Raw genomic sequence first — 14,031 nt, 5'->3', positions numbered from 1 at the left:
CTACCTGCCTGGGGCCCGGCTCCGACGTGGGCTGACACTCGCAGCAGAACACGGGTGGGGGACTGGGCGGTCTGTGTCTGGGATGCGGCACAGACGGCCACAGGAGGTCCTGACGAGAGTGGGCCAGGAGGGCTTCCTGGAAGGGGCATCCGGGTAGCGGGAGCTGCTGAGGAAGGAGTGGCGGGGGGGGGCACATCTCCTTGGGGGTGCACGTTGGTCAGGTCACTTAGGTTCACAGTCTGCTTGACGACAGAGGAGGACAGATGGGGCCCCCCAGACCTGCTGCCTCCCCTCCAGGCAGCCCCCGCCCTGCGGTGCGCTCTTGTTCGAGGACACCCCAGCTGTCCAGGGCTGGTGCCCATCCTCTGGCAGGTGCGGCCTCTGTCAGCATCCAGCCCAGGCTGCATGCAGTCAGCACTCAATGCCCGCGAGCGTGAACTTTGTGATTTGTTTTCTACACGTTCACACCATTCAGCACACCCAGCCGGACTGTCCCCTCTGTTCCCTCCCTCAGGGTGGCTCTAGGCACTTCTGTGTCAGGAGACCCAGTGGTCCGGGCCCCCACGCCTCCTGGCCCACAGTGACAATGTCCGTGTCCTGCTCTTTCTTTCAGGTTGTGGGGGCTGTGGCACAGAAATAAAAAATGGCCAGTCCCTGGTGGCTCTGGACAAACACTGGCATCTGGGCTGTTTCAAGTGTGAGACATGCGGGAAGCAACTGGACGCAGAATACATCAGCAAGTGAGTGGCAGGCTCCTCCCGTGTCCCTCCTGTGGTCACTCCCGTCCTGTCCCCCGTGCGGACTCAGGGCCCTGCGTGTTTGTCCCCCGCCCCCCCCACCTGGCGGTCTCCTCCCACCAGCCTGGCTTCCTTAGCGTGGTCCGCAGAGACCACAGCTCCATTTCTGTGGATCGAAACAGAGACAGTGCTCTTTGCCTTTGTAAATGCTTCCCCTTGCCCGTCCCTGGGGGTCACCCTCCCGTGGCGCCTGGATCACCTGCAGAATGCACGGTGGATGCCGGCTGACTCCAGCAGCAGGAGCGAGGGGAAGAGGGCTGAGTCGCCTCACCTGTCACAGAGGAGATGACTCAGCCCCAGCTCCAACTTCTGCAGTGCTTGGCCATCCCGCTGCTCCCGCAGATGACCCTGTGTCCCCAGACCGCAGACGTGCGGCCAGGATGCAGTGATGGCTGGTCTGGGTGGGGGTCGGAGAGCACATCTCAGAAGGCAGTGCAGACGGAGCCTCTGGAGATCTTAGCCCTGAGCAGGAGCAGCTGGTTTGCCAGGAAGGGGTGCATTTCAGTCCCTGGGATCGGGGACTGCGTCAGGGAAGCCCCCCTACGGCCCAGAGTTAGGGGGTGAGCCAAAATGTGCAGAGCAGGCTCCTTCCTGCAAGTTAGGGAGCTCCAGGGGCAGCTAATGTGGGAGAGCCTGCCGGTTCTTGACGCCGAGGGAGCAGAACCGTCCCAGGAACTGCACACAGTCACACGCACACGCATGCATACACACCCACGCACGTGTGCACGCTCATACACATGGACACACTCGTACATTCATACACTCACACACGCATGCACACGCACACGCATGCATGAGTACATGTCACACCCAGGGCATCCAGACCAGGTTGCCGATGTGCCCCGTCCATCTCCTGGCTGCTCTCGTACCTTCCCTGTGCACGAGGCCACTCGTGGGGGAAACGGGGTGACGGGAGTGGGGGTCTCTGTCTGGTGTCCTACAACCCCGTGTGAGTCCATACTCATCTCAAAACAAAACGTTTTCAGTTAAAGCCCCCAAGCCCAGACGAGCCTCTGTCCAGGCTGGATCAGGCAGGGGAAGGCACTGGCCACTCCTCTGTCATAGTAAAGGGAAGGGGAGAGTGACTCCCTTGAAGGCAGCCCCAGGAGACAGAGCACTTTAAAATGAAATAAACTAAAACGTGCCCAGCCCCCAGGGTGCTTCCTGCCATGGTAGCTCACCCACACGGCTCGCCTGTCACTCCGCAGCCTCCAGAACGGTCGCAGAAGTGATAGGGAGGGTGCGTTGGTGTTGCCATAGAGACGTAATCGTTGAGCCTCCGGGGTTCGGGGCACAGACACCCGTGGTGGGAATAACAGGGGCCCTGAGGTCAGTGGCGTTTGAAAGTAGACCTTGAGGTCTCAATTTATCTCTTCCTCTCCGGGAAGGAAGGGCTTCATCCTCTTTGGGGCTGTGGTCAGAGACATACCCTGCAGCCACGGCAACTCCAGGGGCTCATAACCCCCCACTGCCCTTCCCGTCCCGCAGGCCACCTCCTCCAGGAAGCCTTCCAGGAAGTCCTACGTCCTACAGAAGGTCCAGAGGGCGGCATTAGCCCTGGTCTTCCAAAAGTCGAGAACTCTTACCTTCTGTTGGCAGCTGCATAAAAATCAAAACCCAACCGGGAGTAACGGGGCAACTTCCGCAGTGCGGGGGAGGGAAGATGTGTGCGGGGGAAGCGGGCGCCCCTGCCTGCCAGTGGCCTCCACACCCGGGGGGCGGCCTGGTTAGCAATGACAATGGCCTCGGCCACCAATTGGCAAGGGCCTGCCGTGTGCTAGGCCACACCTTCTCGTCTTTAGACCTTACTGTAATTTCTCCCATTTTATGGCTGGGGAAGCCGAGGCTCAGAGAGGTTATGCGACTTGCCCGGGGGCACACAGCGGGGGCGTGGTGGCGTGTGAGCGCTAGCCTGCTCACTTTGCGGCTGCCCACCAGCTCCTCCCCACACGGAGCACGGCCACCAACCCAGGAACCTTGGCACCTCCTCCGGGCCGTCCCCCTGCCATGTCCTGTTGTAATAACAATTGCGGTCACTTTCGAATCAGCTCCCGCCACGGGCCGGGTGCTGTGCCTGGCCGTGTGCCCATACTGTCCTCCCGTCCGCGACCCCGAAAACCAGCTGCCTCCCTCACCGTGCATCCAGGGGAGGCTCAGTGTTGAAGCGACTCGCCCCGGGCTGCCCAGAGCCTCGGAGCGGCACCCGAAACCGTGTGTCGCTCGTCACTGCTTCCCCATGCCACAAACGTGGTGCGCACGCTGTAAATATGCGTGCAGAGTGGACACGTCCCCCGCGGCCCTCCTGACCCCTCCCGCGAGGCCGGGTGCCTCTGCAGCCACGCCCGGGGACAGAGAGGCGCAGTCCCCACCCACCACTATGCCACGTGACATTGCGTGGCCCCTGGCGTGGGCACCTTTGTCACACACACCTTGTGGCCCATGATTTGTAGGGCGCCCCAGACCCCTTTTGGAGGGAGTCTATTTCCTCAGCACCCCCTGGTGAGTAAATAAGTTGTTTCCCATCCACACGCCCCACGTGGGACAGAACGAACCGGAAGGAAGAGCCACGTCGTCGTGGAAACATCTTCGGTTTCCCAGATGCAGCCCTTATTCCCACGGGTGAGCCTGGGAGGTGGCCACCAGCCCTCGCTCAGCCGCTGGGCCCCCAGGGGAACCCCGTGCGCATCCTGACGGCCTGTCTCGTTGCAGGGACGGGCTGCCCTACTGCGAGGCCGACTACCACACCAAGTTCGGCATCCGCTGTGACGGCTGTGAGAAGTACATCACGGGGCACGTGCTGGAGGTGAGTGGGCCGCTGGGCGCCCTCTGGGCCAGGTCCTGCTCCCAGGCCTCTGGGGGTGTCCGATGTTTGTGTGCGTTTGTGCAAGAATTAGCACCCCTGAGTCTTTGCCTCCCCCTTCCTCCCAGTTCTGCCGGGGGACAGCTTCCTCAGCCTTCCAGGACCTGCTCGGTGAGGACCACCTCCTCCAGGAAGCCTTCCCTGGACACTGTCTCTCCTGCACCCTCTATAAGCTGATAGAGTTGGAGAGATGGGGGGTTGAAATCCTGGGTCCAGCCCTCCCATGTCTAGATGGAGGTCTGAGGCCTGGAGGAGTGAAAGTGAGCCCAGGAGGCAGGACCATGTGCCCAAAGGAGGCCCAGAGTGGTCACCTGGCATGCCCAGTCACACAGCAGTCATGGGGTAGGCGGGCTTTCTGGGGGGTGGGAGTTTCATGGCTCTGTCTCTATGAAAAGCACATGTAGCATGCACTTTGGTACAGTTGTTCAGTAAGATAAACGCCATGGGATGACCACACCCCACCCACCGGGTTGTCAGACCCTGTCCATTCCTCTCCCCATTCTTCAGCCCCTCCTTGGCTCTGTGCTGGGGCCTGCCCATGTCCCCGGGAAGGCACAGGTGACAGAGGACCTCAGGGAATGGAGAGGGGGCCCTGACCCTGCTAAGGGACTTGGGAGCCTTTCCCACCAGGTCACAGAGGGGCCTCTGGGTTTGGGAGGGTAGGTTGGGGGATGAGGCTTTCGGGCCCCCACCTGGCGGTGACGCTGACAAAGACTTCTGAGCCAGGGAATGCCTGGGTCATATTGGCATTTTAAAGAGTGTGGGGCTGTTGCCGAGGCTGGAGGCTGGTGCTGGTGGCCAGAGGCTGGAGGCTGGGGACAGTGGGATGCGTGGCGGTGCCCTTCAGATCCCCAAGGATTCCTGCCCTGCCTGCACTCACACCTAGTGCCTGGCACGTGATCGGCGTCCCCGGTGCCGCGGCGGAATTGTACATTGAGCGCTGGGTTGCTTTTCTCGAAATTACACTTGCTGTCCCTCCGAGCAGCAGGGACAGAGTTGCTCCAGGGCCTCAGCACCACCCACTTTCCCTCTTAGGGCTCTTTTGCCCCTCCACCCCAGGAGTGCGAAGGGGAGGGGGGTGTCACACCCACCTCAAGGGCAGGGCCGTCTCTCCCCTCATTCCCAGGGTGGGAACCCCCCGCCAGGCCAGCGCCCAGTGGGAGGGCCCAGGCTCTGCAGAGGGGCCTGAGGGTGGGTGTGACTACACACTCATGGTCTGTGGAGATTGTACAGAGCACAAATCGGAGGCGGGGGAGATCACAGATAATGCGATCATAGGTAGCTGAACTCTTTGGCTGGTTTCCTTCCAGTTTTTTCTGTCTCCATGTAATTCTAGTTGAGACCAAACCGTTGGTACAACATTATATTCTGAGTTTGTCCAGTTTGCATTTCCTAGTTAGCAGGTTCCCCTGTTTTTATTTTTTTGTGTGTTTTGGGTACATTAGGCCTTTTTGTCAAGCAGCTGTATTGGAACATAGCTCGTATAGCTGCAGAGTGTGGGGCCCCCGCCCCCCACGGGGAGTGTAGTCTTTATGAAATCCGTGCCGGTCTGCAGCTGAGAACGTGGGTCCTCACTCGCTCTCGTGACTTCCTTCTGTCCCTTGATGCCGGTCCCTATGATGGTTGAATGGACCCCAGCGCTTTCACTAGCTACTTCCCACATGCTGCCTGCTTACATGGGGCTGGGGTCTTCATGGGGTGGGGTCTTCATGGTTGCCAGCTCCATCTGCGCTTATGGTCACACGACAAAGTTTGTCTGCGGGCGTCTTGTATGTATCGTCTTATGTGTCATAATATTGATACCCACATCCTCTGAATATGTGGACGCAGACTATGACCCTCTTCCAGGACGCCATGGCGCTATAAGTATTAGGGACAGGGACCCGCCTGCCCCACTGCCAATGGTTCAAACCACGTGTCTCTGTTCCCCGTCCAGACCTTCTACTCTCTCCTGGGCTCCCACACACGTGTGCTGGACCATCGGCCACCCCGAGCAGGTGGCAGAACCAGACTTGAAGCCGGGCTCCCCGGGCTCCTGGCTCCTGTTCCTTCCCCACCGTGCAGCCTCTCCCCGGGTGTAGACGCCGGTTTGCGTGTTGTTTTAGCACTGTGCCGCATGTGATGGCCAAAAGTGGGGTGCATCTGAGGCTCAGGTGGGCTGAGCTGTTGTTGCAGGTGTGTGGACCTAGCCTGACCTGCTTCCTGGCACCCTCCGGCATCGGCCCCTGCACCCTGGGGGGCGGGGTGGAGACCTGACCCCAACCTTGCTGCCTGCCCTCAGCAAGCTCTGTGCTGAGCAAGAGAACATTCCAGTACCTCAGGGATGGAACGAGACATGGTCTGTGAAGTGTCCCCCAGCTCAGTGCTGGCCCCGTGGTAAACACTGGGGGTTAGGGGCTTCCTTATTGTCACTAGGTAATCAGCGGGCCTCCCCTGGATGGGTGACCCCACGTGCACTGTGTGTCCTTGATATTTAATGCTGGGCCAAATATAGAATGTGGGGGTTCGGTGCCTGCAAACGGAGCACCTCCAGTGCACTCCGGTTTATCATCAGGAAGGGACCGTCTTAGTTACGAAGAACAGGAGAAAAACAGGTCTGGATTTTCCTCCTTGTCAGTGGTGGGGGATAAAGGCCTCCCAGGGAAGATTAATGCTTTTGTTTTCGCAAGTTCCCTGGCGTGGCTGAGTCGGCGGCGGGCTCTGCAAAGCTCTGAGCATCCTCCTTTGCCAGGCGGCAGCTGCAGGCGGGCAGAGACGAGCCCGATTCCGGAGGCAGGGAGCCGCCGCCCCCCCCTTGCCACCACCTGAACTTGGCCCCGGGCGTGCCGGCGCCCCGCTGGGCGGGCAGTGGGCTCTCAGGGGCAGTAGGTGGCAGGATCTGAAAAAGAAGGAACAGGATCCAGACCTCTGGCTGAAGGCTGAGCGTGCCCGTCCTCACAGTCACATTGCCCGTTGCAGCCGACCTGCCTGGGGAGCAGGCACTGGAGAGGGGCTGTGGGGGCTGGCCGATCGGACTGGGCTCTGTTGCGAGGACCCCGTGCAGGTAGGAGGCCTCTCCAGGCGCTTCGGAGGGCTGATGGGGAGGCTGCAGGAGCCATGCGGGGTTGCAGGTGGGTGGGCTTGCAGGGAGCTGGGACAGATCGGCCAGGTGAGACTCCCTGGGGCACCTGTCACCCCCCCCCCGCTTTGTCCCCACCAGATGCCTGTCCCACTCCGAGCTTTCCTGTCCTCAGAGCCCGAGCAGGAGAGCAGCCCAGGCCCTCTTCCCCAACAGCGGGAGCCAGCAATCTGTGCTGCGTCTGTGTGCGGCGGGCACAGTGCCATCTTGATGCCGGGCTACAGCAGCGCCTGCACGTCCCCCTGTGAATTGTGCATCCTGGGGCGACGGTGGGGCCTTTCCTCCCCCTTCCTTAGTTACTCCTAAATATGTAGCATCGTCTTCCCGGTGTCTTCCCCGATCCTGCGTGTCTCGGGGTGTCTGTCTCGGGGAGGCTGCTCCATGCTGGGGAGCAGGTGAAGGAGCCTCATGGGTCTGGGGGGGACGTGGGAGGGGCTGTCTGCCCCCACCCTATTGCAGAGATGGACGGAAGGCTGGGGGTGTGGGGAGGGCTGGGGTGTGGGGGCTGAGGTGGGGGGCCTGGGGCGGTCCTCTGCATGGCTGGAATCCCCCACAGAGAGAGCTAAGAGGTGGCTACGGGACTGTCTGCCCGGGACAGCGGTGTAACCAGACCAACTAGACCCAGAGTTCCATAAGGGGGGGCTGAGTGAGGGGGGCGAGGGGAGTCCTGGCTCAGTCCTCGCCCCCGCCCCACCCCTGCCTTGTTCTCTGCTGGCTGGAGTGCTTCCCTGCACAGGTGGGAGTTGCGGGGGCAGGGATGGGCCCTGCCCTCCTTAACCCTTGCGGTGCTGGTGCTGCTGTCTGAGCCCCACCTGCATGGTGCAGTCCGCCTGTCTCCATGGTAACGAGAAGCCCAGGGTCCCTCTGGGACCACTAATTAATTCCTCCTTCCCTCTCTCCCTCCCCCTACCCGCCTTCCCTTCTCTCTTCCCTAACCCACCACTCACCTACAGACCCTCCGAACACTCCCTGTGTCCCCTGTCCCAGGCTGGTGGCGGCTGGGCTGCCAGCCTGCCCTGCACCCCCCCCCCACCGCCCAGGAGCCCTGGTGGGAGGGGGGCCTCACAGGCAGCTCCCGCCCTGGGTCAGGCAGCCCCTAAACATTTCTCCATTTCAAATAAACCATCCCCTGGGGCTACAGGACATCCGTTACTTGCTTTCCCCGTCTTCCTTTGGCATGCTCCATTTTACCCTCCTAAGCAGGTATGACTTTTATCAATGGGAGAAAATATGTTCCAAAGAAATAAAACCATTTCCTCAGGACGGAAACCAAGTCAGCTTCCCAAGGCCCCACTTCTCCCTCTCTTTTTGTAATTTGATGAATGTGTTTACTTAAAAAAACATTCAGAAGCAATACCTGTTTATCATAAAATAAACGGAAAAATCATCCATAATAAACACCACCACCCAGACTAACTACTGTTAGCACTTAGAAATCAGAGACCCCGAGCCGAGAGGGAACACGTGGGGTCAGCGATGGGGGGACAGTGACAGGGGTGAGGTCAGGGGCTCTGGGGAGGGGGCTGCCGATCGCACAGGGCTTCGCCCGCAGGGCCCTGCATGGTGAGGAGCTGGGCTCTTCTCCCGGGGGGACGTAGCTCCTGGGGGGTCGTAGGTCACGGAGCCGGTCCGGGAAGTCTGCGCGGCTGCCAGACACTCCGCTGAAGGCTTTCATTAGCTTCACGGTACATTTCATCATCTCGGCGCATGCTGGTGATGAGGTCTTTTCGACCTGGAGTCCATTCTGGCCGCTCAGCAAGGACACTGGAGCTGTGCCTCAGGCCGGTGGAGGCCCGGGAGTGGCATGGGCGGCCCTCCGCAGCCTGGCGTTCAGGGGAGCACGCAGAGGGCCACAGGGGCGCAGCCTGTTGTCCAGGGAGCAGAAGGGGCCAGGGGTGAGGGGACGCCTGCCTCCCATGTGCGGGGCCTATCCCTCTGTGCTGCCCACGGCCGGGTGCGGGGCGGGAGCTTCTGGAGCCCAGAGACACTGCCCGAGTCCCCGGGGCTGGCCGCGCCCTGCGTGTCGGTGGTGGGACGTGCTCCAGTCCCCCGTGCTGACTTGGTCCTGAGTAAGGAGCTGCGCTTGTTCTAGGCCCCTGGAGCCCACCTTCCTGCGTTCCTCACGAGCCTTGTTCTGTCTTATTCAAGATGACAGCCACTTGCCGGAGGCACACACGTCACTTTAAAACCACGCACTGCAGAAGCTCATGAGCTTTTAATATTCTTCAGAAATCCGAGCCATCTTGAGACCCACCTGGCGCAGGGCTGGGCCATCTGCCCGGCTGGGGGCTGGGTGGTTGCACAGACCACACCCCAGGTGCTGACGCTCCCGGCCCGTAGTGCCCGGGAATGGGGAGGAGAGGCTCTGAAAGGGCAGGGGCTGCAGCAGCCTCAGGATGACGTGGAACATCCGGTCACCGTGGCCACCGGGGGAGAGGACAGGAGATACCGTGGGGCCCGATACAAGGAGCGAGGGCGCTTTGACTTTGGACTCTATGGCGGGTCTTAGTCCACCGGAGCTGCTGCAGCCATTCTGGGCCCTGGGTGCTGAAACCCCAGGCAGCGTTCCTGTCCGTGCTGGGGGCAGCAAGTCTGCCGTCCTTCGGTTCCTGGGGAGGGCCCGCTGCCCGCACTGCAGACGGCCACCTTCTCCCCGTGCCCTCACATGGTGGAGACAGAACTCTGGTGTCCTGTCTTACAGGACACCGACGTCCTCATAGGACATCTCGGGGCCGCACGTGTCAGGACTCCAGTCCTTTCTAAGGCTGAAGGATATTCCACTGTGTGGCTGGACCACAGTTTGTTTACCTGCTTGCCCCCCCGGGGCCATTTGGGGCCGTTTGCACCCTGGAGCCGCTGTGAAAATGGCTGCCGTGGACACTCGCGTCCAAGTTGTGCAGACCTGTGTTTTTGCTGTGCTCTCGCCTCCATTCTGTTCCAACCCAGGAGTGGAACCACCGGGTCCAGTGGTAACTCTGCGTCTCTTTCTGAGGCACCAGCAGCCACACGCACATTCCCCCCAGCAGGCGCACAGGGGCCCCGCTCTCCCCACATCCTCGCCGACACGCACTGTCCCTTGGGTCTCACGTCGATTACGGCCACCCTAACGGGCATGGAGTGGCGTCTCGTGGCAGTTTGAACTTACCCTTCCTCCGTGACGGTGACATCCAGCATCTGGCATGTGCTCCTCGGCCACTTGTGTGTCTTCTTTGGAAAAATGTCTATTCGAGTTCTTTGCCCACTTTCTAAGTGGACTGTTTGTCTCTCTGTCATTGAGCTGTAAGAATTCTTTATATGTTCCAGATGTTAAGCCGGGTCCTCCCATTCCACAGACCGTCTTTCCACTTTCTCGACCATGTCCTCAGATGCACGATAGTTTGATATTTGTGAGAAAAAACATACCTGTTTTTGTTATTGCTATTCTTGCTTTTGGTGTCCAATCCAAGAAGGTACTGCCAAACCCGGGGCAAAGATGCACCCCTCTTTTCTCCTAAGAGATTTGTAGTTTTAGCTCTTAATTTCAGTCATCAATCCACCTTGTGGGTCTTGCTGACGTGTCACACACACAGAATCCTACACGAATCCTACAGCTTGATCGGTGTCCATAAACCGGACACATCTGTGTAACAAGCACCCCGATCAAGAAGGAGAACGTGCCCAGCCCCCGGGAACCCCAGGGCGGCCGCCTCCCTGACTCTAATAAAGGAGACTTCATCGGCCTGGTTCTGCACTTCGTGTGAATGTAATCCGTGCTCTCCAGTGTCTGCCTCTTTCCTCCCTCCTGGGTGTCTCAGGGTTTCCCTGTGGACTGTCCAGGGCAGGGACTGGGGAGCAGGTGACGCTGGGGTCAGCACCCGAGAGCTGGGACCGCCAGGCTGGGGGCTGGGAGGCCACAAAGGGCCACGCTCCTGGGCTCCAGTCCTGCTCCACCAGCTCTGTGCTGTGTGACCTTTCTCAGCTCCCTCCACCGTTCTGTGCACCATGTGGAAAATGAGGATAATAATGTAGCTCATAGGGCTTCTGGAGAGTGAAGACAAGGTAGCGTGTGAAAGGGCCTCGGCTCGAGCTATGGAAACAGTGGTGGAGTTGCTGTTATTTTGGGGGGTTGGGGACGTTTGCCAGGTCTGGGTGGGAGTGCGTCCCCGAAGGCCGAAGACTGTGTATGCAGGGCCAGCCCCTCACAGCGGCCCGGGGCTGCCTCTCCGCTCTGTGTTAATTCTCATCCGTGCGGTTGGGGTTTCAAGCCTGTCGTCTTAGAAACCGTCCCCACGGTTTTCTCTCTCCTCCTACTCAGGTGTAGATGCCCTGTGTAGACACCAGGGTCTGTCTCCTTCAGTGGGTGTTGCAGAACTCCTGCTGTTTGAGATCATGGGGGTTGTCCCCCACCAGTGGGAAGGGGGCCTGGGTGACGCGGGCACGAGGACGGGTCGGAGGTCACAATGTTTAAAATCACCGAAATGACCGCTTCGCCCTCATTCTGCCTGGGCCCGCGCTGCCCTGTGACCCTCTACTCGGAGAGGACCCGCCAACTAGCGGTTCCTGAAGTGGCCCTGGGTAGGCGTGGCCCCCGAGGGGCTCCTTGTCTAGTGGGGAAGAAGAAACCAGCAGGAGCCCAGACCAGGGATGTGTGCGGGGGAGGCTTTCAGGAGGAGGCAGCATTTGAGCTGCGATAAAGAACAGGGAGGGCCCGGGCAGGTGGAGCGGGGGAAGGTGCTCCCAGCGGAGGGATCGGGAGGAGGCTCCAGAGCAGGCGGGAGGACGATGGATGCAGCAGCCCCGCACTCCCCGGGAAGAATCCCTTCGCCCGGATGCATCGGTGGGCCGTGCCACGGGGCACATCACGCGGGAGAGGAGCGTGTTCGGGATCCCTCCTCCCTGCCACAGGGGTCACCTTGGGGCAGGGGTTCTCCGACGGCTCGGTGGTGAGGGAGGAGAGTGAGATGCCGGTGTGCATTTGAGCCCCTCACGTGCTCATCCGCGGAAGTGCTATTACTAACTCACATTCAGGAAGCGGTCATCGGACCTTCCCACGTCCGGGAAGACTGAAACATGGCGTTAGGACCACGGCTGCCAGCCGGCTGCTGCCCGCCTTACCCCAACGCTAACGATATTACCACGGAGGGGTGCCGAGTACGATAGTTTGGGGCGATTCTTCTGTGCCGTCCAGAACTACGCCACGGCAGCCAATGTGATTAGTTGACGTTATGTCTGTATTAATCTTTGCATTTAACTTCATGGATGCTAAGGATTATAAAAACAGTAAATGCTAATTGAGAAATTTGAGCAATAGGGAGATGCGTAAGACAGCCCACACCTCCGGTGCCTCCACCTGGAGAGTCACATTAGCTTCGGCCTCCCCTCTGCCCTCTCCCACTGCGCCCCCCAACTCCGGTACAGAGACGGACAGGACCCGGCCCCCCTGCCCCATGAGGGAGGCAGATCCATCAACCACCGGGCCGGAGGAGCTGGGTGACACCCCTGCTCGCCTGGAGGTCGGGTGGTGCAGCTGGTCTCTGCTCCCAGATGTGGCCCCTGGCGCGCGTGGCCCCAGTGCACGTGGCCTGCTTCCATACCCAGTGCCCTGGACAGCCCGGGAGCACCCAGTGGACCCAGGCTCTCTCGGGTGCCGTCCTGAAACCCTGACGGATATGGGACATAGCACACACTCAGCATCCTCTGAGGACCCCTCATGTGGGCACACTGTCACCCCAGCCAAGTGTGGCTGCTTCTGTGGCCCCTTTAGCTTCGGTAGAAACACCTCTGTCTCGTTGTCTTTACAGGCAGGAGAAAAACACTACCACCCACTGTGTGCGCTCTGCGTCCGGTGCGGCCGGATGTTTGAGGAAGGCGAGGAGATGTATCTTCAAGGTAAGGACAAAACCGCGTTGCCCCGTCCCCTAGGGCAAGACAGGAACATGCCCTGGGCCCGTGCCCCGTGCTGGGTGGGAACTGGTGTCACCTCTCTAGCTGGGAAGCCCCCCACCCAGCCCAGTGGCAACGTGTGGGAGGCAGAGAAATGGGACATGGTGACGGCCCGGGGCTGCTCGGCCCCTCCCCAAGACGATGGGTTGGGTCTGGAGACCCCATCTCTGCAGCCACTGTTTCTATTCAATGATCCGTCTGTGTCCAGCGACCCCGGAGGCAGGTCGAGCGGGGCTGGACGGATGGGAGAGCCACACACAGGCTGTTTCATGACCTCATGGGGCGGTCGTCTTGGGGCTGTGTGTCACACAGGCCTGCCTTTCTGAGCCCAGCCTCGTGGGGTGACGTCGCTAGGCTGGCCTCGTCCCCGGTGTCCCCTCTTGTTCCTTGAGTCTCTGCTTGAGAGCCCATGAAAGGGGTCCTTTGCGCCCCTCCCACTGCTGCTGGGACGTCTGGGTGGGAGGGGGCCCCCTCCAGCATCGCCCCCACTGTAAATAGTGCTTTCAGGCCTTTCTGATGCCCAGCACAATGGGCTGGGACCGCAGCATGGGGACAGGAGCTCACCATCAAGAGGGACCCAGTCTCAGGGAATAAAGGCGCTCTTCATGGCTCTGGGCTGTGGCAGGCACCCCGTTTCTAAAGCGAGTCCTGCCATGACTTTCTCTGGGATATGGAAGCCAGTCCCATCCCCTCTCCCAGCCTCAAATTTCCCAGTCGGTGTGACAAGGGGTGGACCCGGGTTGGAGCACCGGCCAGGGCCTCTTTGGGGGGGGGGGTCTGGCCCCCGCCCAGCCTGGACACCCTGAGACCCTCTGCCTGGTCCACCTGGATGTTGGGGCTCCAGGAAGGTGCTGACAGGTGAATCCCGTGCAGTCGAAGCTCTGAAAAGCAGGGGTCCCAGCGAGCCTCTCAGCCTTCGAGGAGGACGGGGCAGCTCACCCCCTCCCTGCTACCACCAGCGCCATGTACCATGGGGCACACCTTTCCAGTAAATGCAGGGGAGGAGCTGTTGATGCTCAGTAATGATCAGGGAGACCCAGATGAAAAGAATAGTTAGATACTCCTTTCCCCCACTGGGTTGACAAGGACTGAAAGGAAGGTCGCGTCCCCATTGTGAGGAATCAAGGAAACGGGCCTCTTACCTGGCTGGTGTGGCAAAAACCGGGAAATCGTCAGAATGCTTCAAGAGCCTTAATGTCCACACGACTCCACTTCTAGGAAGTCCTTAAGTGAATGGCAGGGGTGTGCTGGAACTGGCGTGCCATGGAAGCCCCCCCAACAACGTGACTTTAGAAATAAAACACTGCAACCAGCGGGCGAGGGACGGAAAAATC

The 14,031-nt window shown here is 60.3% G+C and overlaps 1 protein-coding gene across 15 annotated transcripts in view; it reads left to right on the top strand.

The window, feature by feature from the left end:
- ABLIM2 (actin binding LIM protein family member 2) overlaps window positions 1-14,031 on the top strand; it is a 92,930-nt gene that overhangs the window by 12,147 nt on the left and 66,752 nt on the right. For all 15 annotated transcript variants that reach the window (XR_014143115.1, XR_014143117.1, XR_014143119.1 and 12 more), the window contains exons 3-5: window positions 614-740; window positions 3,507-3,600; window positions 12,556-12,643. Coding sequence is in view for 1 of the 15 variants with exons in the window: in XM_081812677.1 (XP_081668803.1) it covers window positions 614-740; window positions 3,507-3,600; window positions 12,556-12,643 (309 nt within the window). In the remaining 14 variants the exon portion in view is untranslated. The remainder of the gene's footprint in view (window positions 1-613; window positions 741-3,506; window positions 3,601-12,555; window positions 12,644-14,031) is intronic.

Source organism: Leptonychotes weddellii, chromosome 2, assembly GCF_054177405.1.
Source record: "Leptonychotes weddellii isolate Sample4059 chromosome 2, ASM5417740v2, whole genome shotgun sequence".
Lineage (NCBI taxonomy): Eukaryota > Metazoa > Chordata > Mammalia > Carnivora > Phocidae > Leptonychotes > Leptonychotes weddellii.
Note: the sequence above shows the minus strand (reverse complement) of the source record. Positions and strands in the feature narration are given on the sequence as shown.